Genomic DNA, 25,879 nt, shown 5'->3' with positions numbered 1-25,879 from the left:
TTGCTATTTTAAAAGCATTTGCAATCGTTTTAGCTGAGCAGCCTCTCATATTCTGCACCTGCTTTCCCCTGGCCAATCAACTTTTTAATCAAAGTAAGCTGTTCTTCTGAATATCTGGAGTGACCCATTTTTACTTAGATTTTCAATAAAGATATTGATCCTCTCCTGTTAAATTCTTAGGGAGTAACTAAACTAGAGTGAGCTACAGGGCTTTAGTTCAACCTACACAATTAAGTTTAAAAATGCAGAGCATACAAAAATGAAAAGGTGTACTGTACTAAATCCAACTACACATACAAGACCCAAAACAACAACTATTAAACAATTACTAAGCCAATGTTTGGTGAAGAGAACACTGCAGTGGTAGGTAGGAAACTTTACAGCCAACATTTTGTTATGCGATGCAAACCAGTCATGAATTCACCAAGGCCACCAGTGTATAGGCCCATAAACCCCACCCACACATACTGTACCTGTTTGCAAGCCTGTATCCATTGCTTTTTCTATGGCAGCTAAATTCACAAGCAAAGGGCCTCTGCACTACCACTGTGAAAGTGTCCGATAGCCACTTCAGCTGAAAGAAACTGTCATACACCACGCAGACCTAGTGTTTCACACAAGTGTCTTTCCCACATTGATTGAAGAATCCAGCCCCCTCACTGGTGAAAAGGTTCTTCAGTCAGCAGTCTGTCCCAAACCCAACAAATGAGGAGTTTGGTCTTGCTTTTCATTTTAAATAGCAAGCAAAGACATGTTGGCCAAGGATATCTTAGAATGTAAAAAACTGTACTGTGAAACTCTGCAAGCAATGGATCTAACAACTTAGATGTGGCTGAACGTACCATACAGTCCAGGTTTAAACAGAAATTTTTTTTCCCCTTCCATTTACCTACTCTTGTTTCAGAAGTGTAAAACACCAACCTACAACAGGATGTCACTGCCCCATCAGGTACATTAATCTTTTGCATAACACTTGCCCAACACCCTGGCTAGCAGCAGGGGGTGCTGTAATGCACACTGAACAGTTGTCAATTATGGTAGTCTAGAAATCCAACTGGGCTACACAGTGTTAAAAGCAATGCACTATGAAAACCATCACCAATGAAAGAATTCAATACTGGTTGGGGAAGGGGGACACCTTAAATAAGCAGTCAAACCTTAAACCTCAGCAAGGGGGGGAAAAAAAAAAAAAAAAAAAAAAAAAAAGTGCTAGGCAAAAGAAGAATTGAGAATATAAAGTTTATTGAAAAGGCACAGAGTAAGAAAAAAAAAAAAATCTACCAACTTAACAAAGTATAAAGAAATACATAAAGATAACAAGTTAGAAAAACTGATTTTATTGTCGACTTCTCCCCTTGTCACAGTCACTACCAAAATATACAATTGTTTAATCAATATAAAAGCAATATTGCTCCCTGTTCAAATAGCAAAAATTTATATGTACACCTTTCCTTTTAATAACCCCTGTCCCAAACTAAGACAGCATTCTACCATTCAATGGGACAAAACCGCAGGCATTTAAAGCTCGTTTTTGCTTTTTTCCTTAGGTGTTAAAAAAAAAAACAAAAAAAAAAAAAAAACCCACCCAACACCATGTGCTGGCATCTGCCAGACATGTAAACCTAGTCCCATGAAACCCATAATCTGTAGTGGAACGACTTTCATATTTAAAATGAAAACAGTCAAATCATAACATTAAATTCCCTGGAACACCTGGAATCTGCAACTAACTTTAACATGGCAAAATTAAATTTTTGGTAGCACTTTTAGAAAATGCTCCAAAGCTACAAGTGCTCCCTTGAAAACAAACCTGAGAAAAGTGGAATTTGTCCCCAGACATCAGAAAATAAGAACGCAACCCTGGCTAATTTAAAGAGTGACCAGGATATCCAACTTCTGTAACGATTACCTGCCACCTTCCAGCTGGTGTGAAGCATACTTTTGTTAGGGGGTGGGGAGGGTTTGAGAGCCCATGCCCCACTTTGGTCCCAAAAACCTCATTAAATAGCAGCAGGAGGGAGAAAAAAAAATCAAATTGCTTTAAATCTTACTTGTTACAGCAAACATGTATAAAGAAAAAAACATCCCACTACAAAGCAAGCCTGACCAGCCACACCAACCTTGCATCTTAATTACAATAAGAGCTTTTAAATCATGCAGTTGCTGGCCAAACCTTCTCAGGCTCCGAACAAGGACCCAAGAATGGACAGCTTTAATCTGAACATATAGGTACAGTGACACCACAATGTCTTGGAAGGATAAGGTGCTGCTAGAGAATTCAGCAGAAGGTTTACAACAGGCACATCCATGGAAATTGTAACACTCAAAACAGGTCTAAGGGACTGGTTTAAAAAGAGCAACTAGGAAATTTGTAGAGGCTGGCAGAATCTTAAGAGCAGGCATACTTCTAGAGAAACTGAAGATGTAGCTTGGTATCTTTTGCACAACAGTGGCTTGGAAATGCAAATTAACAAATGTGCAGATATTACAATAGGGTCTCAAACAGATGCATTTTACTGCAAATAAATTTGGTGACCACCTTAAGTTGACATGTGACAAAGAATTCCTCTGCCAATCAATATACAGCAGGGAGCGTTAAATATATTCGTACTATAAAATAAATTCAGGAAAAAAAAAAAAAAACGCAACTGAGTATTTAAGACTAAACAGCAATGCACTAATTGCACTTTCCAATAACATGACAAATATTTGGACAAAAGTAATGGAGCAACTAACTGATGCACTCTGGGGAAATTTAGCAAGCTAGACTATGAATTACAAAATTTAAATATAGATCACCGATACACAGATGGTGCCATCTTCCCAGCTGTACAACTCAACTTGCTTCCTCTTACAAAAGAGAATTTCCATCAAAATGGGAGCTAAATAAGCCATGAAAGTCAGGCTCTCTTGCTTATTTACCCAAATCAAAAATGCTGCAAGTACAAACTGATTCTGCACAGTAAAGGGGAAAAATGTTAGAGCCCATTTAGGCATTAACATAAACCAAGATAATACTGGCTTACTCTGCTAGGCTTTTAATTACACTGCGTTGAATGCAGTGTACAAAGATGGGGTTGCTTACTAGGGGAAAACAGTATCTGTACAAATGCTTTTAATAAGGCACAGTATACTGGAGTTGATCTATAAGAACTACTGTACTTATGCTTACACTGTTCTGTAGGACTCAATGTGATCTTAACAGGAAACAGGCAGCGTTTTGTAGTTCAGTCCAATACTTTCAATCATGAAAATGTACAGAAATTAGAAAAGGGAAGGAAGAGGTCATAAAAAGCTAAAATTGATACTTAAAACAAATAAAAATCTTTATCCCTCCCTCTGGTGTCCATTTTGAAAAAGTGGCTTTATAGATATATATAAATATATATATTTGTATATATTTCAAGGAATGATGGAACAGAGTCTAATGGAATTAAGACCCCAGCTGGCAGTTCTGTCCATGAGGAGTGGAACGTCTGTCAAATAACTGCCAAAGCTGGTTTCTAAATGGTAGATTTGGAAAAGGAAACTCTCAAGTGGTGATTTTCCCCAAGGTCATGATTATGAAATTCTATCAAACACTGAATTGCTTCTTCCACAGAGCCCATTTGGATCAATGCCATCTTTCGATCTTTCCTAAAATTGAGAGTAGAGGAAACAAAAGGTATAATTACAGCTGTATTTGAGATATCCATAAAGAAATTTGTGAAAAACCCTAGTTCCTAACAAACCTTGAATACTTTAAGAAAAAACTATGCTCAAGAATATCAACTCTGTACTTACTGGAAGAACTTGAAACCTTTGACAACAGCAGTTGTACTTGCAAACAATTTCTTCAGGTCTTCTTCCATTACTGAAGGCCTAGTCAAAAAAAGTTAAATTTTTCTAAATTTGCTGTGCAACCTTGTAGAAAGCAAAGTATAATAATATCTGTTATGACTATTACAGAAATGTATTCATTTGGACAGATGAAAGGGATTTCACCTTCCTGGAGCAATTGTTTAAAAATAGGAATTTAATTCTTGCAGCACTAGTGACAATCCTCAAAAACCAAAGAACTACCATACTAAAGGCATTCTTTATTCACAAAAGGAAAAAATGAAACCAAGTAACCCATGCATTTGTTAATCTCACATATTAAAAAAGATCAAATAAGACTTCAATGGATCACAAGCCATGCATTTAGCAACCTCCTGAACAAACATGTTCTATAGTTTGAATTTACAACCCATGGAACTTTTAGGCAGACCAAAACAAAACCTACTTACGGGATATTAGAGAGATGGAGTGTTGCAGAGGGAGGAAAAATGTTCTGAAAGTTTTTGGATCCAGGCTTCTTAAAACGATGAAGAGGTGAATTGCTGAAGTCCTTTGTGAGACCCTGGTCCTCCTGACCTTCTCTAGGTAGCTGCACAGTCTGATGTTTGGACAAAGTTACTCGAATGGCCTTGCCATGGAGTTTCTGTCCATTAAGGTGACTCATAGCTAGTGAAGTGAAGCACACAAATAAGCATCTGTCCCATAAACCACTGTCCAGATTTTCACTGACCAACAAATTAGTTTCTTAAATTTGGTTATGGGTGAAAATCAAGTATAAAATGACATTTAAAATGGGTGGGGTCTGTGCATAAAATTGAGAACTCTTATCTTGCTTGAAAAAAGTTAAAAAGGAATGTTATAAATCGAAGTGTACCATCATGCAAGAATACTTAAAACCTCACAATGTATACAACATATGCAAATAGCATTGGAATAATTTGGAAATCATTTAAGAGGCTGGCTTCTTTATTTCTTCTCCATCTTTTAGATGTGTGTATCACGTCCAACCACCATATTGATGGATGACTAAAGAGGAATTAACGGAATTACCAGATCAAAAAATCTTGCAAGACTGACATGCTCTACTTTACCTCTAAATGGATACAATCGAAAAAGACCTTTACTTTATGAATCCTGATTAAAATCCTTTTCATGATAAAAAGTTGTGCTTATAAATTAAAGTATTAGTTTAATAAACAGATCTTACAAAAAAGTGAATATACAGGGAGTGTCGTCATTTATGTTAACATTTGAACAGCAGAAAATTTATTCTCAAAACATACTTCATATGTGCAAGATGATTTACAGGAATGTCAACGTGTTGAACATGATGGCGAACAGATGTACCATATGTGGCACAAACTGTTAAGTATATACATACGGTACCATTAACATAATTGACTCATCCTGTATAAAAGATGTTAAATTTGCAACAATGCTCTACTAAACTGATCTTCCATAGCAAAAAGGTGCCTTGCTAATGCACCTCAATTTTCAGATTACAGTAATAACTAGCAAACTAAATGGGCAATGCTGGAGTCAGACTAGCCTCTCTTGTGCATTCATTTTCCAAATGCTTCCCGTGCAGAATACCATTTTTATGGGGCAATTAGAGCTCTTAGGCAGGTCTGGCAAAAGTTACCCACTTACATTTAAACAAAAAACCCACAAACACCTCATGCCAACACAGAATTTCCAAGGTTAGAAACTTTACCACACAGTTACATGCTCTGGCAAGAACACCAAGGAGGCACAAAATTGTTCATATGGTATGCCTACACTACCTACACAGCACCACGTAACAAGATTAGACGAACTAAACTTCCACTAGCGAGTTAGAATTTTTTGTCGGCACTCAGTGACCGGTCTAAGCTTTGCTTCAGAAATTAAACATGGGTTTCCAAAATGTACTTCAACCTTGGGCAATATGAAATGTGCATTGCATGAACTGATGAATACTGTGCACAACCAATTTGCATACTAGGTAGATCCATATTACCAATTTTAAAGATTAAAGAATAAATTCGGACATTTCAAAGTTTTGCAGCAAGAACACAAGTAAAGCCATTCTTCCCTAAGCCACCCATGCAATTTAAAATACGCATCTTACAATTCTTGCCTAAGCCTACTTAAGAGATTATATATAAACCTCCTTCTGATTACATTTAAGTAAAAAACCCACACACCCCATTTCATGTGTATAGCATACCTAGCTGAGCCTGGTTTGCGTCTGCCATCTGCACCAAGGCATTTTCCTTCTTATTAAAGAGGATCTTCACTCTTATGACATCACCATACACACCTTGGCAAAAAAGATTTTAAAAAATGAGTTACAAAGGACTGGAGTTGAAAATAGACAAGTTTAACATGGAGAACTGAGGCTTTTCGGACAGTGGAGAGCATAAACAAAAAGGTCACAAAAGGCTTAAAAATTCAGATAAGAAAAACTGACAAAGTATACAACCTATTCTAACTCGAAGTGCTGAAGGCAAACACTGCACTATGCAAAGATTCTCTCCACACACTGATAAAAACCATCAAAAAAAAAAAATCATTGAGGCAAATCAAGGGAGGTGGGGAGAAGTTGGAGAGTCAAGAGAAATTGATTTTGCAATCAAGTATTCTGAACTAGTTGGGAATGGAGGGATACCTTAACAGATTAACCCAAAACTCTGGGAATGAAGGGTTTGGCAGGAAAGTTGGAAGTTGTCCAGATTTAATATTCTAGAATAAAATAAAAATCAGCAGGAAAAAAAAAAAAAAAAAAAAACAAAAAACACAATCCTCCTCCCAACAATAGTGTAGGATCTCTGACCCTATTTCATTGCAAAGGAAGTAGGATTCAGTGAGAGGGGGCCCTACCCACAAAGACCCAAAAATTCATAAAGACTAAAAAGTAGACATGCAAAGCAATGAAACATGCACATTTCAAATTCAAAGCTTTAAAAATACAAGAAATTAAACTTTGCAAACTTGAGTGATTAAAAGTTGCAGCATCTTTTAAAACTACATTCCACACTTAGCAATGCAGTTTCATTTCTTTACCCAAATTGTAACAGGATAGTCTAACTTGGAACCTACACATTAAGTCCTAACACACGAATCACCATGCACAAACATCTTCAGTTTCTGAAGCCAATATATTGGAAGACAGACTAAAGCAAAATTAAAAAGGGAGTCATTTGAAAAAGATATGAATCTTTCTGTAAAGTTTAAGATCAGTTTAAGTATCAATGATCCAAAAGATTTTTTTTTTTTTTTTTTTTTTTTTTGAGTAGGAAAGAAGGAAGGCCAGCACAAAAACCACATCCCATTTCAAGATACATTTTGTGGAATTGGCTTAAGAGTATGTGGTTACTTAATTGTGTACATTGTTTATAAGAAGGTACACTAAAAATCAACTGTTCCAAGTCTTATTACCTGAAGTAAATCAAGCAGAACATTAGCAGTACCATAATTACAGTCATTTTGTAAGTTTATAAACATTGCTTTAGATAGAGAATGCTGCAACTTTAAGTCCACAAATCAAAAACCAAAAAAAAAAAAAAAAAAAATTGCACTCAATATACCAAGCTATTAAAAGATGAATACAAAACTTAAGAATAAAAAAAAAGATGCTAATGATAACATACCGAAGAGAATAAAGAGGCATTGGGGCGTAACTCTCTTTATAGGACAGCAGAGCAAGGCAGCGGAGGGAGAAGGGACAGGAAAAGATCGGAGGCAGGAGAGTGGAGGTTGAACAGATCATCCACAGCGAGGCAGATCCACAGGAAATGGCGAATACGGTGGTTGGATCATGAAGTTTCAAGATGGTTAATATTTTTTATAAGGGAATAAAAGGGAGAATGGGTAGGTGGAACAGGGAGGAGAAAAATCCATTTTCGTTGGTATTCAAATCCAAACCAATTTGTAGTGTTTGTGTACAGTCATGTTTGCAACAATAGGAAGCAGATGGGGTAGGTGGGTAAATGGGACGTGCAGTCAGTTTGCAGAGAGTATCCAAGTTAAAAAGTTTAATTAAATTAAAAATAAAAAACAGGAAAGGGGGTTGGGAAGGGAGAGAAAGAAAAAAAAGGAGGTAAAAACAGGTCAGTATACACAAAGAAATATGAAGTGTTCCAATTTGCAGATTACCTGCCATTAAATGGTTAAATAAAGATGGTGATTCTCAGCCTATGAGGAACATATTTAGGTGTATAAACATGGAATACAGCTAAGACAATATCGCCTTCTATTACAAAGTTATGGGAAAAACAAATTTACATACATTTTACGACGATTATTCCAATTCCAACTCTCCCAAACCACTAAAACATCTTTTGAACCGACGGATCAAGCCTAAAACTAAACATTGTACAATGTCCACTATAATCAAGTCAAACTAAGAGCATTATAGGATTCCTATTTCAGATGTGTTAACATTATCCTTAAGTGTCATCTGCATCCAAGGGTTAGAAACCTCTCCATGTGGGCAATTTGATTCAGTATGGGTTAAGGAGGGGTTAAAAAAAGCGATATTGTCTTGGGGAGAAAAAAAAAAAAAATGATAATGGATGAAGGAAAGAAGAGCTAGACAAAAAAAAAAAAAATTCTACAACTTGGAAACAATCTCAAACAAGACATACAAGTCCAAGTCTAAGAAGTGATTGAGGGGAGAGAGGAAAAACCCATACAGCCAAGTCTTGCTACAGACAAGGAAGATATATAGGACATCTAATTAGGAGAAAGTACAAGGGATTCTGGTCATCAATCCATCCCAGCTCCAACTGGCATGTGTTTTGTTTACAATAATAAGATTTAAAATGCAGACTATTCAAGAACACTAGAGATAATAGGAGGTATAAGGAAGGATACCAAGCACACAACAAGAAAACACATTAAAACACTGGCACCATTACAGTTCATAAGACAGAAAGGATTCACTTTGAGTTTCATGTGCTTTCTGGTACCCAGTAATAAAACTTTTGGGAAAATTGACTAACCTCTGGGTTGAGATTGCTAACCAAAAGAACTGCATGTCCGGCAGCAAGGCCAGCAATGCCCAATCTACTTGCTGCTGCAGCTGCTGCAGCAGGGATGCCCAGGGAGGCTAGTGCTCCAGGTACACCAGGCATAGCAAGACCTGAAAAGAGGCAACGAAAACAAATTTTTTGTTACAGAATTATACAGTAAATTGCTTTTCTCTGAACCACAAAAATGTCCATCACTGCAGTGCACCACCAAAATCAAATCTGTCCCATTATATAAAAAGATCTCATCCCATTTTCAACACGTTTCACTAAAGTTGCAATGGGGCCTTAGCAAATCAATTTTGCCTTTTTTGAAATTATCCACATACTAACCTGCTGCTTGAGGAATGGTGAATGCAGGAGGGAAACCCGCAGCACCTGCATAGGGGGAGGCAGATATGATGCCAGGGGCACCTATAGAAAGATGAAAAAACATTATCTGTAGAAATAAAAGTAAATGGTACAAAGGTGCAAGGAAATGGTTGAAAACCTATAGTATTTAAAAAGTAGTTAAAATTCAGAAACAGCTTAAATCTCTGGAAAGAAATTAGAGCTCTTGCAGCTCTGAATAAGAATCGCCACCTCAGGATATTAGGTCAACATATCCATCTCTATAGTACTATGGATAAAATGGTCAACTACTGGAGGGGGGAAAAAAAAAAAACAAAACACAAAAAAAGTCCCTTTGGTGTTTCACTCTACACAAGACCTTCAACTGTAGAAATCTTTGAAAACCCAAGCTGTAGTACAATTCTTAGGGAACCACTCTTCCGTCCCCATAAACACACAAACTGAGGGAGCAGCACTTCTGAAAGAACAAAAAGTGTTTACCTAGTCTGAATGTGGCTTCTTTGCCAAAGGCAGCCATTGTCTGGTGTTCAATGGAAGGCTGGCTATCACCAGTTGGGAGATCAGGACGTGTGTAATCTCGACTCTTATCATTGTTATACTTCACGTTCAAACTTGTCAACTTAGAGAAATCAATGCGCAAGGTGCAGCAGGCATTGTAGATGTTTTGTCCATCTAGGGACTACAAAAAAAAAAATTTTACACAACTCACAAAAAGCTAAGCCAATTGTGCATATTTGCATAACATTGTACATTATATAGCAAAAAAAAAAAAAAAATCTAGTAACTCACCAATTTAGCATGCTGTGCAGCCAAGGAATCTGCATATTGAAGAAGGGCTTGAAACTGATTGTTTTTGGTAAATGTGATAATTTTTAATACTGTTCCAAATTTTGAGAAAATCTGGAAAGGAATAAGGGAAATATTTACCAACAGGCTCAACGATTGCAATACTCAACATGTCTCATGCCCTCCTTAGGAAAACCCACCTGGTGTAGAACATCCAGTGTCACAGGGTAGAAGAGATTCTCTACAATAATGCGAAGGACAGGGCTCTGACCACCTAATCCAGCAGTATCTAGTGTAGCTTGCATAGCAACATTCCCAGTCTGAACAGCATTTACTGCTTGAAGAGCTGCTTGTGCTCTCTGTTGTAGGTGAAAGGAAAAAAAGTAAAAACTTCCATCGAGACACTACTGCACCAGAAATTAACCCCCACCCCCCCTAAACACACACACACATCCCAAGACTGCTTAGATACCAAGTGGCTGCCATTATAGACAGCCCAGTTTATCTATACTGCAAAACATTAATTGTTGAATTTCTACCAAGTTAAGTGTCTCAAGGGAAACCGTACAGTAGTTTAAAAACCACCAACTAGCATATATTCTTTCCTGGCAATTCTATGCTCAACAATGAGCTCAGAGTTCTGTCTACATTCAGAAAGAAAATTTTTGCTCTGCCTTAAACAAGCTGGGTAGGAATCCAAACCATTTCAGCATTCATACAAAGTTAGTACCCTGAACATTAAGTTTGAAGAGCAGGGCTGAAGGTTGTGATATTAATTTCAGTACTGTGTACTGTACAACCCTACTTTGAGAAATGGGCTCAAATGAACAATTTCAAACTGACTTCACCAGGGTTACTGACCAAAATGCAGTCACAAAAAAAGAACCAAAACTGCAGATATGCATGAGATGCAACAAACTAAATACTGAAGATACAAGGGCCACCTCATGTTGCATAAGAAAGTGTTAGGTTAAAAACCTGTGAAAGGGGTTTTTTGAAAACCTTCTGCCAGCATCTGGCATGAGTCAAATCAAAAATGTAGGATATTAATCCAGTACAGTGATCCCTCGCTATATCGCGCTTCGCCTTTCGCGGCTTCACTCTATCGCGGATTTTATATGTAAGCATATTTAAATATATATCGCGGATTTTTGCGGACAATGGGTCTTTTAATTGCTGGTACATGCTTCCTCAGTTGATTTCATACAAGGGACGCTATTGGCAGATGGCTGAGAAGCTACCCAGCTTCTTTTCTCTCTCTCTCCCTCTCTCTCGCGCGCGCGTGCTGACGAAGGGGGGTGTGAGCAGGGGGGCTGATCACACACCTAGACGATATGGACGCTAGTCTAAAAATGCTGAAAGATTATCTTCACGTTGGCTACCTTCTGTGCAGCTGCTTCCTGAAAGGACATGCTGCACGGTGCTTCGCATACTTAAAAGCACGAAGGGCACGTATTGATTTTTTTTATCTGTCTCTCTCTCTCGCTCTCTGCTCCTGACAGAGGGGGTGTGAGCTGCCGCCTTCAGCTTTGTGCCGCGGTGCTTCGCATACTTAAAAGCCAAACAGCACTATTGATTTGTTTGCTCCTTTGAAGAGGAAGATATGTTTGCATTCTTTTAATTGTGAGACGGAACTGTCATCTCTGTCTTGTCATGGAGCACAGTTTAAACTTTTGAAAAAGAGACAAATGTTTGCAGTGTTTGAATAACGTTCCTGTCTCTCTACAACCTCCTGTGTTTCTGCGCAAATCTGTGACCCAAGCATGACAATATAAAAATAACCATATAAAACATGGTTTCTACTTCGCGGATTTTCTTATTTCGCGGGTGGCTCTGGAACGCAACCCCCGCGATGGAGGAGGGACTACTGTATTCTCCAAGAGGTTTACCTCCAGTTAAAAACTGGAAGCCCTGATGCAGTGTCAGAAGGAGATATTCTGCCTTAAAACTTCTCTACCTAGGATTACAGTTCTAGATCCAACCAGACTAACATTGATCTAATCCCACACCACAACCATATGTAAGCAAGGTTTTGTACAATTGCTTTTCAACACACACACAGACAAAAGTAAATAGTCCCCAGCAAGTAAACTCAAAATATTCAATGTACTCAAAGTTTAACTTCAGTATGCCCAATTTGTAAGAACTGCACTAGATAAAGCAAATGTCACAGTAAAAGTAAACAGCTCCATTACATTTTATGCACAGTTCAAGTGTTACAAATAAACCCCACATTAATGTAGATGTCACTCATTTGTGGAGCTATTACCTGGTGAATAAAACAAGCACAACACTAAAAACTACAGTAATCTAATCATAACAAGTGGGAATACAGTCAACATGAACGGAAATCAGTTTTGGTTACGTGTTCATTACAGATACAATTTTGCAGGGATGCCTTGCCACAGTCCAGATACTTGAAGCCCAGGGGAAGGGGGGGGGGAAATAAATAAATAAAAAAAAATTCTGAAACTATGTAAAATGATACCTTACTATAAAAAGTAAAAAGGGGGAGCCCACAAGTTACCAGTTATCCAAACCTTGATTTTTAGTAATGCTCTGTGCAACCTAATTGTGTCTAAATAGTGACCGAGGTATTTTGCAGGGATGTACCAACAAAGAATCTGATTAGATGCCGAATCCAAGTTCATATTTGGCCTTTCAAAAGGAGTTCGTATAATGACATTTTACACCTGCATAGCAACTTAAATGTTGCCATGTATGCCTAGTTTAATTATATAGAAGCTTAGAGGTTGTTACCTAGCACTGAGGGAACCATACACATCACCTTCAGGAGGTTAGTGCCCTTTATAGCATTTCAGTCCATTAGCAAAAGCTTTCTTAGAACAAGATGCAATTGTGCAACAGAGGTTTTTTTTTTTTTTGTTTTTTTTTTTTAAATCCTTTAATACATGGGACTTTACATGTCCAACTGTCATGCATTTTATATAATACATTTTTTTTTGCCAAAAACAAACTTACTGCCTGATTGGGCGAGTTATCAGTCTTCAGTTCCTTGTGATTAGAGTACTGAATAAATATTGGATGATTCCTCAAAACAGGAGTGACTGAAGCATAGTATGTGACCATAGTCTGTGCCGCCTCTTCAGTGTTCATTTCTATGAAAGCCTGCAAAGCAGAGGTTTAAACAAATTTGCTTCTTCTGGCAGACAAACATTCATACTTTACAAACCTGTATGTGGATTTTATTACTAAGTAATTTAGCAACCGCTCTAAGCAGTATCCCGTACAAGCACTGCAATATGTATATAGGTTATTTCACACTAGTGTTACTAACCTGGTTTTTGCCTTTAAGCATGAGAAGATTAGTAACTTTGCCGAAAGGGAGTCCAAGGGAAATTACTTCTGCCTCATTTACATCATTGGGAAGCTTACGCACGTGAATTACACGGGAAGGCACTCCAGGACTTCGGTTATCACCTTTAAACTTCTTACTGTCGTTGCCATTGGCTAAACAAACAAATTATAAATTAGTATATATCAGGGATGAGGAGAAAATTACCACCTAAAGTAAACCGATACCCACCTGTTGCAGAACTGCTCATGATATAGGGTCCGTTTGAGACACAAAACAGTTCGTCAGATCCCCGCTGCAGAGACAAAAAGTATATATTTCCCCGCCCCCAATTAGCATTCAACTCAAAAACAACTTCAAGACAGGCTAAAACCCCCACACACCTCAAGATGGTAACAATATCCCACAGAAAAATTAGAAATGCTTAATGTGATAACACACCACTGTCAGTTGTTAGACTTAAGGTAAATGAGAAACTGGACCAGGAAATATGGACTTACAGTCAAGCACCTAACAAAACAATACATGCCTTCCATAGCTTAGGTTTTTCCAGAATGCTTACCATCTTATGTGGGACATGCACATGGGATCAACTCAAAGCATGCAAGTCTTTGGAATTTTTGCGTTTGGGTCAAGTTATGTGCAAGTTGGGTGCTGGGAGAAACTATGGTACACTTGCTGTTTAACCTCTAACAAGGATCTTGTACATGGTTATCAGATGGTAACTAACGTGCACGCTAAAACAGCTCCAGTCTAACTTCAGGTTTTATTCAAAATTTTATTCAGGTTTAAGAAAAAAAAAAAATCCACATTATTCTCAGGGTTACAGGGAGAGAATAAAAGGGCTTAAGGCTGGCAATAACCAGTTAAATTTCAAGCACTAACCAACATACAGCAACTGGCCCTGAACCATCAATTTACTCACTACTATAATGTAGTCTGTACTTGATTTTTTCGTATTTGGCAGACAGCAAAGCTAAGGAACAAGGACTATCTGCCAAGGAAAATAGGTATGCTATAACATTGCCGAAAATACAGCAAGGGTGTGAAGGTCCCCAATATTCTAAAAGCACAATCTGCAGTTAGTGTTTTCCAAGAAATGTATATTGGAGGTACCCCTTCAAGATTTTGCTGTAAAAGTAGAACAGACCGTGAGCTCGTAGAGTCTTAATATCAATTGTTTAAGAATCCAGAAAAGTAGTATTTGAAAAGATCAAATCACCACTGTAAAAGGTCATTAACATACTGCATTATAGGACCTCCGAAACCCATGCATGAAGAATGCTGAAAAGTTTGTCCACAGGCTTTGCAAACCTTGTGTCAATTATAGTGTTTAGAATTAAAATGCTTAAAAATACTGAAGAACTACAAGATAGAACATGGTACTTTATGCTTTGGCAAAATAGTGTCAAATTTGACAATGCATTAAAAATTTACCATGGAAAAAAAAAATACATACAAATCAAATGACGCATGTATGAATCAATGGCCCAAATTAGAAAAGCTCTTGCTTGGTCTCCAACCCACTTTTTTTTTATTAAAATGGAAACTAGCATTGTCTGCCTGGAAATTGCCCAACATGTACAAAAACTTCCATGGTAACCTAAACATTTAGAAACTGAGCAAGATGCATCTTCATACTATAGCAATTCTCTTTCCTCAAGTCATTCAAGTACGGTTATCCAAAATATATTTTAAAAAATGGGTACACATCATCTATTAAATGGAGCTGTATTGTAGCTACAGACTCAATTGAACATGCAGGAGCAGTGCACATGCAAGGACTACTCAAATATAAGGTCTCAAAGATGGAATGGTTCCAAACAAACTGTTGCAGACATGCAGTTTTTAGCTACCTCCAAGTGTTTAAACTTACTGGGTTAAAGTTTGTTTTTGAAAGAAAGTCGAGAGTGACAAAGGCAGAATATAATCTGATGTGCAAATCTGATCTGGTAGCTAAAAGGAAACAAGTATACAGTTCAATAAATAGCCATGTACAAAAAAAAAAGTTCTGGTTGCTATAACATCGTACTCTATCAATTGAGTACCCTGTTGAAACATTACAGCATGAATAATATTTAAGAAATCTTAAGAATGCAACCATCTGCAGAACTCAGATTTTACAATTAAAAAAACCTTTTGAAATAACACTGTCAAAATGGGAGGGAATACAAAATTCCAGAGAAACCCCCACATGCTAAAAAGCAGATAAAGCCCATAAGCAATTACCACATGACTAGCATGTGCAAGCCTGTCTACCGCATCCTACCATAAAGCAGAAAATTAAATCTGCAAGAACTCCAGGATAACAGGAGAAAGGAATGCACATTCTCGGCTAGCCACCTAACCACTAATTAAGAGTTTCCATGGCAACAGGCATGTTTTACTTTGCCTGAAGGACAGCAAAGCACTTTACACACAACTTCCTGCTATACAAACTCATACGTGATGTAGGTCACAAAAGGTTTAGACACTCCAGTCAAATGGTGTTTCACTTAAACTAAGTGGAAACTTACTATATCCTAGTATTTCAAACTTCAAATGCAACAGCACAAATTACGGCATCAGTTTCATTAACTCATTAAGCAAATTAAAAATTCCAGTATTAATGCAGTTACACGGGGAGGATTTCTGCAAAGTTATGATCAGAATCTTTCTACTTGGCCACAAGCTCTATTTTAAGCAACTTACATTGGTCTTGAAACAAATGTAGTCAAATCATACTATGAAAGTCTTAACACTTGTAGTTTGGTAATCAGATCATTAGTCGCCCTTCCATATAGACTGGAATTAAGGCAAAACGAGGGAGACTGGTGTGAGGTTGAAGAAAACAGGTAAACTGTTAATGTGCAAAAGGAAATTAACATATTGCTACAGAACAACCTGCAGAATATAGCCAACAGCTATAGTCCACAATGCAAAACATTCCAAGTGTTTGGTACTTTATATCCTTTTAACATGGTTACTTTCAAAAAGTGGTGGAGAATGAAAAAATACATTTGACAAAAAGTTGGAAACTCCTTGCCAATTGTAAGCATTAACGTGAGAAAAGGATTCAACAAATACAGGACTTGAATTTAGCTGGGGGATCACCTTGATAATATACACTTCTGTAAGCACTGCTTTCCAGCCAATGTTTATAAAAAAAAAAATAAAAAATAAAAAAAAAATAAAAAAGCTCAAAACGCAGATGTTTTTTTAAAAAAAAAAATTTAAATTTGTGAAAAACACTTTAAAAATCTGGTAGGCCATGACAATAATTCTTCACAAACATTACACTAAAATAACCCTAAACCAATAAAATATCCTCCATTTCTGTTTAAACAAATGGGGAGAGACAAAAGTCCATGTAACAACTGATAGAAGCCAGTATTAGATTATGGATGGTTCAGGTGTAGAGTCAAGGTGGAGATTTCAGCGATAAAATAAAAAACCACCAAACACTATACACCTAGGAGTGGAGTTATTTGGATTTGAGACATTCAACCCCCACTTGTTTGAGAGCACAAAACGTTTTTCACAGCACCTTGCTGTATGCAAGATGACCCAATTGAGCTAAAAGAATTGAGGGGAGAAATTCCAATGACAAAGTCAACTCTTTGCTCTTTTACCCCCAACTCTTGGCTGCAATTTGCCTCCCCCCCCCCCCCAAGTTACCAAATACTGAGTGATGTCTAACATTTGCACAAGCCACATGTACTGCTTAAAGCAGAATTAGGATTTGAGGAGTTAACATTTCTGTATGTTAACACTTGAATCCTAGTGACGTTGTGCTAATTTTTGATGCGATTCAGTGAAATGTCAGCAATATCCAAACCTTTGCATCCATCTTAGTTTAGAAATCCAGGTTAAGCGTTTTCTAAACCTTCATATAATAATGTCTTCTGAATAGGTTTAAAAAGTTGCAAGATACAGTAAAATACAAAAGGGTTAACAGGATTTGAGACAGTACAGCTACAAAAGGTAGGTGAGGCGGCATTCATTTAATAGATCTATGCAGCACTCGTTGCCAAAGCAGTTCGATTTTATTACACATTTACATCTGGATTACAGATCAAAAAATATTAAAAGTGGAACAGTCCATCAATATAAAAATGTTGAATTGATCCGTTTAGTTTTTGTAATTAAATTGTAAGAAAGGGTCATGGTGTCTTAAAGCACAACTAAAAGTAGGCATTTTAGGCTACAATCACAAGAAAAACAAAACGTAAAAGGCTGTTGTACAACCTGAGAACAAACCACCACCACCTTATGACAGAATAATCCGATGGTGTCACAAGTATATAGCAACAAGAGAAAACAAAATGCCTACCTTTGTACCAACTGTAATATCGTGGACACTGCTGAAAAGAAAAAGAAAGTAAAGGTTAGAAAGCAGTAAAGTAGAAAATTTTAAAAAGCAGGAGACTAGAGATGTATGGATAAGCAATTAGGTAAAGTGCAAGAAATACAGCTGCTAGGAAGTTTTTGCTGCAACAAGAAACCGCAAAGAATGTTGAAGCAAAAGTTACAGGTAACCTGACAAGTTCTTTCAAATGCAATGTGAACCCCAAAACTGGATTTTGAAAAATTTAAAAACATCCAAGACAGATGGACTAAAAAAAAAAAAAAAAAAAAAACACACCAAAAAAAAAAACAAACTACAGCAAACTGCAAAACCTCAGCAAAAATCCCATAAACACCTTGGGTTTTAACTAGAAAAAGCTTTGACAACTGTGTTAAATAGTAGAATGAAAGTTTTCAAAAAGGACACTCGAGGGCAAGTGGCTTCAAATGTCTAGCTTAGTACAGTATTCTCCAGACACTAATCTAATAGCCGTCTAAAATAAAAACACACCTCACCCAACTTTGAGTTCCCAGTTCACCTAAAACATGTTCATTTCTGAGGAGGCAGAATCAATAAAGCACCCGAGAGAAACTACACTAACGTGTAATCTGCATGAATTTTCCAAAACGTAATATTTTAAGTGTTTGGAAATAAGTTTCCAAACAAGGTGTCAAGAACCAAAAAGGATGTGTAAGTGGCAAGACTCTAGGGCATCCTCAGTCAATTTAAGATCAAAAAAGTCATTCTGATAACACTGAAAGGACCAAAAAGTTAGAACTGCAGCGCCCAACTTCTTCTGTACGGTCTAATGCAGGAAGACCATGGCACCATCACTTTCCTCAGCAACTTAAATCCACACAGCTTACAAAGTCTCATGGAAGTAGATAGAGGTTAATAGCCACTGTACGTTGCCCTGTTTAGGTCTTAATGTACTCAATACATGGCATCTGGTTGCTGCAACACTCATGCCCTTTATTAATTCATTGTAACCCATTCACAGTATATTTCAAATAGATCCAGCTGCAAAAGGATTTTGCAGACAAACTGGTCACACTAATGTACTGTAAAGCTAGTGTAGGATCAGTACTAAATTTTTCACTTTGATATCAATACCATCTTTCGACCTCAAAATGGCCCATCTTGCCTCAGGACTGCCTTGAGCGCCATGCCATAGCACCACTAACATTATACAAAAGTTGTCTGTTTTTACCTGCATTATTATCAATCTTTAATATTTTTTTTTTTTTTTTTTATCAGTATGCTGCTGCTGGAGTATGTGAATTTTCCCTTGGGATTAATAAAGTATCTATAGATCTCTAAAACCATAATGTCCAAATTGTAATGAAGCCTTGGGAGGGGTTTGTGTAGGATAGGATGGTTGGAAAGAGAGTTAGGGAAACCCTCACAAGTGCTTTGAAGCAATGGATTGTGCACTGAACTGCAGATCACATCAAGTTTTTTTTTTTTTTTTTAAATTATATATTAGTTTTTCCAGCTCTGCATTTTAATTCCAGTAGCAAATTTGAAAAAGTTGAAACTGTGCCATTTTAAAATTTCGGGTTGTTCAGCACCAGAATAAATACCCAACCTTAACTGAAGCATTCATAAAATCAACTTGTTTTGCAATAGAACAGCTTGACAAGGGAACGTATACCTCAAATGGCAACGGTTCACAGGATAATCTGTTATTTTTATAAACATGTGAGGTGCTGTAGTTTTTAAAATTTCCTACCCTGTATTTAAGCTTAAGCTAAATAACTCCATTTTCCTTAAGAATTGTAAAGCCAGGTGCTAAAAAACATTGTGCGTTATACTAAAACAAAGCCTCCCTGGGTGTTGTATGTACTTGATGCATTAAAATTTGTCACATTGACAAAGTAAACCTACTCAGCTCTACAGTCCTGACACTAAATAGAACAAAACACTAAAATTTGCTTTTCTTCATGGCTGTATGCAGTTTAAATATGCAAGAAAAATTAACAGCAGGCCTTTTGGTGCAATAGTTTAACCTATTCACACCCAGCTCTCTCTCCATTATTAAGTCTAGATTCAATGGACAAAACCATTATATTTTCTCTTGAAAACCTAACCCTGTGTCCCCACCTCAAACACCTTTTAATGTGCATTTCATATATAGCCTGTACATACCATTGACCTATAGTCTGAAGGAAACTGGCTGCTTGGAATGACCCATATAGAGTGAAAAGGTAACATGCCAAACTGACACAAAAGAACTTTTAGCGTTTTGGCATGATGCCACAGATGGGACAGTAATTAAGGAGATGGTAGCTTGATTTCTCATGCCATAACTGACACTCAACTCACTTTTTAAAAGCTTTTTAGATGTCAGGGTTGCCTACCATTCAACAGCTTACCCGAGTTGACAGTTGTATGTGGACAGAAAATGTGTTTTTAATTTCCACTTGTTAAAATCGCCACCCCATTTTTGACCAACCCAAAACACTAATCCGATACTAGCATGGGTACAACCTCATTAAAATATGGTCACGGGCTGTTCCATTGCGACACATATCAATACTGTACAAGCATAAAACGGATGTATTTTGCTTTAGCTTCAAATTCTCACATATAGGTTGCTACTCTCACTTTATGTGAATGCAATTTATCCAGACAAGTTTATAATTTACTGTTCTAAATAAAACTTTCTGCATTACACCTTTACTTTTAACATTTCATTTCCCTTACCCAAACACTCCATTATTTTTTATTTTACATATATAAAAATATATAAAATACAATAACCACACTGCAGCCATTCAACCTCTATGTGAAACTCTGCCTTAACAGCAAGCAGCTCCTCTATGGCAAGACTTGAAACTTATTTCCCCAAAACAAGAGGGTTGTGCACACCACACACACAAAAAAATGCCAAAATGTGCAACTTAGTTGTGTTTGGTTTTAACCTAAAGCAGTTAATCTAAAAGTCTACAACAAAAACGCAACCAAAAAAATTTTAAAACAAAATAGATATGTTTGAACTATCATAGGAACATAGAATCACCAGCTTGGTATGAAGTCCATAGTGGAAACATCTGGCAAATAATAAATGGGGAGGAAAAAAAAAAAGCCCACACCCTGGAAGAAAGGAGGAAAAAAAAAAAATCAGCATTAATCTAAGCTATCAAGGACAACAGCTGTCGGGAGGCAAAGTATTTTAAAAATACATTTCATTAACTAGTACTTTGGACCTGCAAAGGTAATAAAGCATGGAGAAAAAAAAAAAAAAAGCATCTTGCAGAACTGAACAAGTATTCCTTTAAACATTTTATAGATTAACACAAAACATCCCTGCCACTATGCTGGAGGCTTGAGAACAGGATATGGAGAAAACTGAAAAATCCCAAAGCAAAATCGCCACATCCTGTTACAGAACACAGGAAGTACTCTAAGTGAGGAACAACCCTCAATTACTACTATAATTCACAGAAAACGTCTGGAGACATTACCATACTTGGAAAAGGAATCTAAAGCACTTAAGAGGCCATTTTGACTACTACAAGGAAGTTTAAACAAAACAAAAAAAGCCCACTACAAAGGCAGCAACTTAAAGCAATACCAGGGAATAAAATGTGCTAAAAATAAACAGAAAAAAAAAAATTTTAATTTTTCTAGCAGTGACTTGGACAAACTTCGATATTCCTAAAAGTGAAGATCAAATTAAACAGACTTGCTATAGAGACTCAGAATTAGCCAAAATGTCTCCACTCTACAGTGGAGGCAGACAGATTGCATTTAACAAAGCTACACACTATGTCAAATCTTAAGTTTATACATCTCACAACACTAAGAAGTCATTCAGCTACAAACTAGAAATGAACGCACCACTGCCTGTCTCAATTAAATCTAAGATATTAGATTGCAAGACCAAGCAGAATACTGTTCTTGCACAAGCCTACCAAGTGCACACAATATGATTTGCTCAACGTTAATTTCCCTTTATGTTGACATTAAAGTTAATGACAATAAGATGTCAGGCCAACGCCTGATTTAAGTGTCGGACAAGCTTCAGATGGCAGGATTTAACTAAAAAGGGAAAGCAACAAGCAAATTTTATTGGCTAAAGTACAAGAGTCTTTTAATGAATGTCTCCTACAATATTAAACACTGTGGCATAAGACTTAAATTTGACACATTAAACAAGTGTTCTTATTGGCTTTCATAAAACACTTCTATTGCTGGCTAAAAAGGTACATTTAAGGGACAATCAGGAACACCCATTCAGTCTGGAACAATGACTGGATTACACTTTACTTTCTTCAACAGTATTTGAACCTGAACAAAATTTACTATGCTTTGTAATACACCAGTGTATTAGTAAGCTGTTCCACAGCAACACTAGCTTGGAAAATGCAGAATAGATCCTGATGAGGGTGCGAAAGTATGATCACATCACCCCAATCCTGAAAACCCTTCACTGGCTCCTTGTCTCATTCAGAATAGAGTACAAGGTCTCCCTTCTTACCCATCAGTGCATTTATGGACATGCCCCTCTTTATCTACAGGAACTCCTTACCCCCCATAACTCCTTACGTTCCCTCCGCTCTGTACTCACTAACACTCTTCAAGTCCCCAGAACTAAGCTCAGCAGCATGGGTGACAGGGCGTTTTCATCGGTGGCGCCGAGGCTGTGGAATGCCCTCCCTGATTACCTGAGAGCCCCACAGTCGACTGAGGCCTTTAAGCGAAACCTAAAAACTCATCTTTTTAGAAAGTCATTTTGTTAAAGTATTTTAGACTCTTCTGTTCTTTTTATTTTATTATTCTATTTTTACTCTGTAGCACTTTGGGATTGCTAAAATATAAAGTGCAATATAAATAAAATTTATTATTATTATTATTACTACTACTGGGTACATGGAACAAACCAAGCACATCACACAATTAAATACAATTTCTATCCAATGTTTAACTTTGGATGTGTAACAAACCGCTCCAAATTCAAAATTGGAAAAACTAATATAAATCACTAAAGTTCTAAGACATTGGTAAGAAAACCGTAGGTCCTTTACCAATTATGCAAACGTCTGGGACATGGATACCAAACAAAACATGAGCTACTAAGAGGTTTTGGGTATCCTGCCATACAATATACAACACTCAAATTACCTGGCAGACCTGAAATGGAGTAGTCATTTATTCCACCATTTAAATATTTATTTAGGTCAGTACTAATACAATTTCCCAGCTCAGAATCATTCAGCCAGGCAAAACCCCTCATACCAGATGACTCGGCAGAAAAGTGGGATCACATCTGCTCACCTAAAGTAACCTTCACAACTTCATGGTCTACAATAAAGCACAGAAAGGATATGGAAATAAGAAACTTACTCTATTTCAGCAGTGTAACTGGATCCCATAGGATACAAATCAGTCTCTAGACGGCTGCAAAACAAAAATACGATTGTCATTAACTTACTTCGTTGCCCGTTTGTCACGTCGATTTATCCTTCACAACAATACTACGTTCTCAGTAGTAACAAACCCACAAGCCCAAGGATCAGCAAACCTGCTTGGAAGTTTGAAGATCTCGAAAAGCGGGGGGGGGGGGGGGGGGGGGGGAAGTTTGCAATCCCATTAACTTAATATGTTGAGCTGGGAACAAAAACTCCAACTGGGAAAGAGACTGAGTAGAACTATCAAAAATGTATGGTTTACACATAAAAATCAATATTCGACTAGCATGTATGACGACTTAAATAGAAAAAAACTCACGTGCACCAAAAGAAAAATAGAAAACTGGTCAAAAAAAAGTGAAAACACGAGAAGGTGCCAAAGCCAGCTAAACTGTCGTACGGAGCACAAGCGTATCGGATTCAAGCCCCTTCCCCACCCCCTCGCTACCTGGAGACTGGACACACCCCATAACAACGCGGAAGAGGAGGAGGGGGGAGGAAAATCCGCACAAGAATTCACTTCTCACGAAACCAAATCAACTCATGTTACCGATTAAAAACGTACCCGTCGTGCGGATGGCGGAAAAAGGCGAAAGAGAAATACCATTTAAGAAACTAACGTTAAGAAGCCCAACTGCATCGCTTGCGTAACAGATCCCGACTGGAAAAAGTGTGAAATGTGAAACGCAGAAAAGGAAGGGAGGTGAATGCCACACGATATTTAAATTCTGATCGAAATCGAACATTCGAAGTACGTAGTGGTGACTCACAGGTTGTGCTGGGGCATACTGAAAATGTTTTTCGGCCATCTCAGAGGAGGGAAGGAAAAAAAAAGTGAATAAAGCCGCGCTCAAATCATCGGTTAGACACGAAGAAGCAGAAGCAACTTCCTCCTACCCATCCCCCTACGCTTACCTGTATGATCTTTAACCCCAGTAACATTTCATGACCATAAACGCAAAAAATCTCACGAAAACATTACACAAATTCAACTTTCAGTTACCTGTCCGACGGAAAAAAAAAAAAAAAAAAAAAAAAAAGACTAACCCTTGATTTGTAGCTTGCGTAACTCCGCGCTCAACTACACTGGCAAATGTAAGACGCGACTCCTCGCAGTCCCACGAGTGCGCGAGTCTTCGGACGAAACGATCCCGTTCCGACAGTAACTAAGTGGCAAGAGTCCAAAAAAAAGTTGTGAAAAAATATTCCGCTAATCTTTCTTTTCGCACTCCGCGCTGCTTTTTAAGATTTTTCAACCGGGCATCTACTTTAAAGTGGGCGCTTAAGCCTTGAGTAGCGTAAGCCAGTAAACCTCTCTTTTTCATTACTTTGAAAAACTCTTTCATATCTGAACTTCGCCACGTCCACTATACTTCTTATGCTATCAACACGTGTCCGCTTACGTGGTGAAAAAAACGTAAGATTCTGCCTAACACGCTTTTTCGTTAGTCGGAAAATAGTTTTAAAAAACCCACAACAGAAAATAAACGAAGACCAAACATACCCGTCCATTGCACAATACAGAAGTGCAGGCTTAGAGCAACGAAACTGCTGCTTGGCTAGGTTATCTTATACCTCTACAAAATGGCGGCGAACAACCGAGACGCGGTTTGATTGGCTCGACGCCCAGCGGGCTCAGTCGGCAGGCGTGGTTAAGTATAGGAACCCTTAGGACCGGTTGGTTACAATTTCCGTCGATCTAAAAGAGGCGGACGGAAAACAGAAATGAAGCATTCGAGTGGATCGCCTGAGAGTCACTCACGCGGGGTTTCTTTTTGCGTATAGTTGAATTTGATTGGCTAAGGCTTCGTTTTTTTCCACGGTTGACTTAGAGCGCTGAGTTTTGCCAGCTAGTTGCGCAAAGTTCTGAAGGCGTCGAGGCGAAGAGGAAGAAGTTCACGTGCGTGTCCACCGGTTTATGGATGCGCAGCTCGCGGGAGATGAACTTTGAGGAGCGGGAAGTAAATGCATCATTAGACCTTCACAGATTGTTGGAATTTTAATTCGACGAAGCAGTGCTGTTACCCACTGAACAATTAAACATTTAGAGCGAATATTTGTTATATAGTGAAACATAGTTTTGATTGACCGAAATTTGATATCAGTCTGAACGTTATCTGGTTATGTTCTCATCCGATGAACTGCTTACATTGTGTTAATAAGTATTAACTTCTGAACTCTTTGAAAACACTTAAGTTATGTAACCCGTCACCTCTTCGCCGCTACGAGAAACCCCCGCATTTGACATTCCGTTCGATGTGACTTGACATCTAGTTATCCATCCATTTTCCAACCCGCTGAATCCGAACACAGGGTCACGGGGGTCTACTGGAGCCAATCCCAGCCAACACAGGGCACAAGGCAGGAACCAATCCCGGGCAGGGTGCCAACCCATCGCAGACATCTAGTTATGCAATCTAATTTTGTCTCTCGACACCGGAAAACTTCTCATTTCTAAGCCATCTTATACCATATTTATGCAAGAAATTATACTCTTATGATAAAGAGTAAACCAACAGGTGTCTTCAGCGGAAACAAAAATAGAATGATCAGAAGGACTTTGAAGTTGTGCATCAACCGACCACAGGGGTTCACCCCCTAATGGAACAGGATGGGTCAATGATACTCTAAAAGTTCCCCTAAAAATGGGGATCGGTATTATAGCCAAGCATGTGGAGTGTCGTTTTAAGCTATTTTGAGGTTGCCGATCACGATAATGATACTATTTTTGATTTTGCATTTTTTAACGTTTCTCCTACCCTCTAAGAGCAACTTCCAGGAGGTTGCAAATGACAAATTTCAAACATAAGGGCTAGTTCAAGACTATTTCAAGGTCAGTGATTAAGATTATCAG

At 37.8% G+C, this 25,879-nt stretch overlaps 1 protein-coding gene across 3 annotated transcripts; it reads right to left on the bottom strand.

Moving 5' to 3' along the window:
* Positions 1-1,225: 1,225 nt before the first annotated feature.
* On the bottom strand, positions 1,226-24,636 carry LOC114662899 (polypyrimidine tract-binding protein 1-like). Of its 3 annotated transcripts, none has more exons than XM_028816621.2 (16): positions 24,530-24,636; positions 22,961-23,014; positions 17,597-17,627; positions 13,516-13,579; positions 13,267-13,439; positions 12,951-13,097; positions 10,169-10,327; positions 9,972-10,082; positions 9,663-9,861; positions 9,165-9,245; positions 8,805-8,944; positions 7,452-7,485; positions 6,029-6,121; positions 4,269-4,485; positions 3,784-3,861; positions 1,226-3,636 (listed from the first exon to the last, which is right to left on the bottom strand). In XM_028816621.2, the coding sequence occupies exons 1-16, from the start codon at positions 24,535-24,537 to the stop codon at positions 3,504-3,506; spliced, it is 1,722 nt and encodes a 573-aa protein (XP_028672454.1). In that variant the 5' UTR covers positions 24,538-24,636; the 3' UTR covers positions 1,226-3,503. The 3 variants fall into 3 exon arrangements, with proteins under 3 accessions (XP_028672454.1, XP_028672455.1, XP_051790963.1); XM_028816622.2 differs by having other exon boundaries at positions 17,597-17,624; positions 24,530-24,634; XM_051935003.1 differs by lacking the exons at positions 17,597-17,627; positions 24,530-24,636.
* Positions 24,637-25,879: the final 1,243 nt, after the last annotated feature.

The sequence above is a fragment of the Erpetoichthys calabaricus genome, chromosome 12 (genome assembly GCF_900747795.2).
Source record: "Erpetoichthys calabaricus chromosome 12, fErpCal1.3, whole genome shotgun sequence".
Lineage (NCBI taxonomy): Eukaryota > Metazoa > Chordata > Cladistia > Polypteriformes > Polypteridae > Erpetoichthys > Erpetoichthys calabaricus.
The sequence above is the reverse complement of the archived record's forward strand: the minus strand, read 5'-3'. Positions and strand labels throughout refer to the sequence as shown.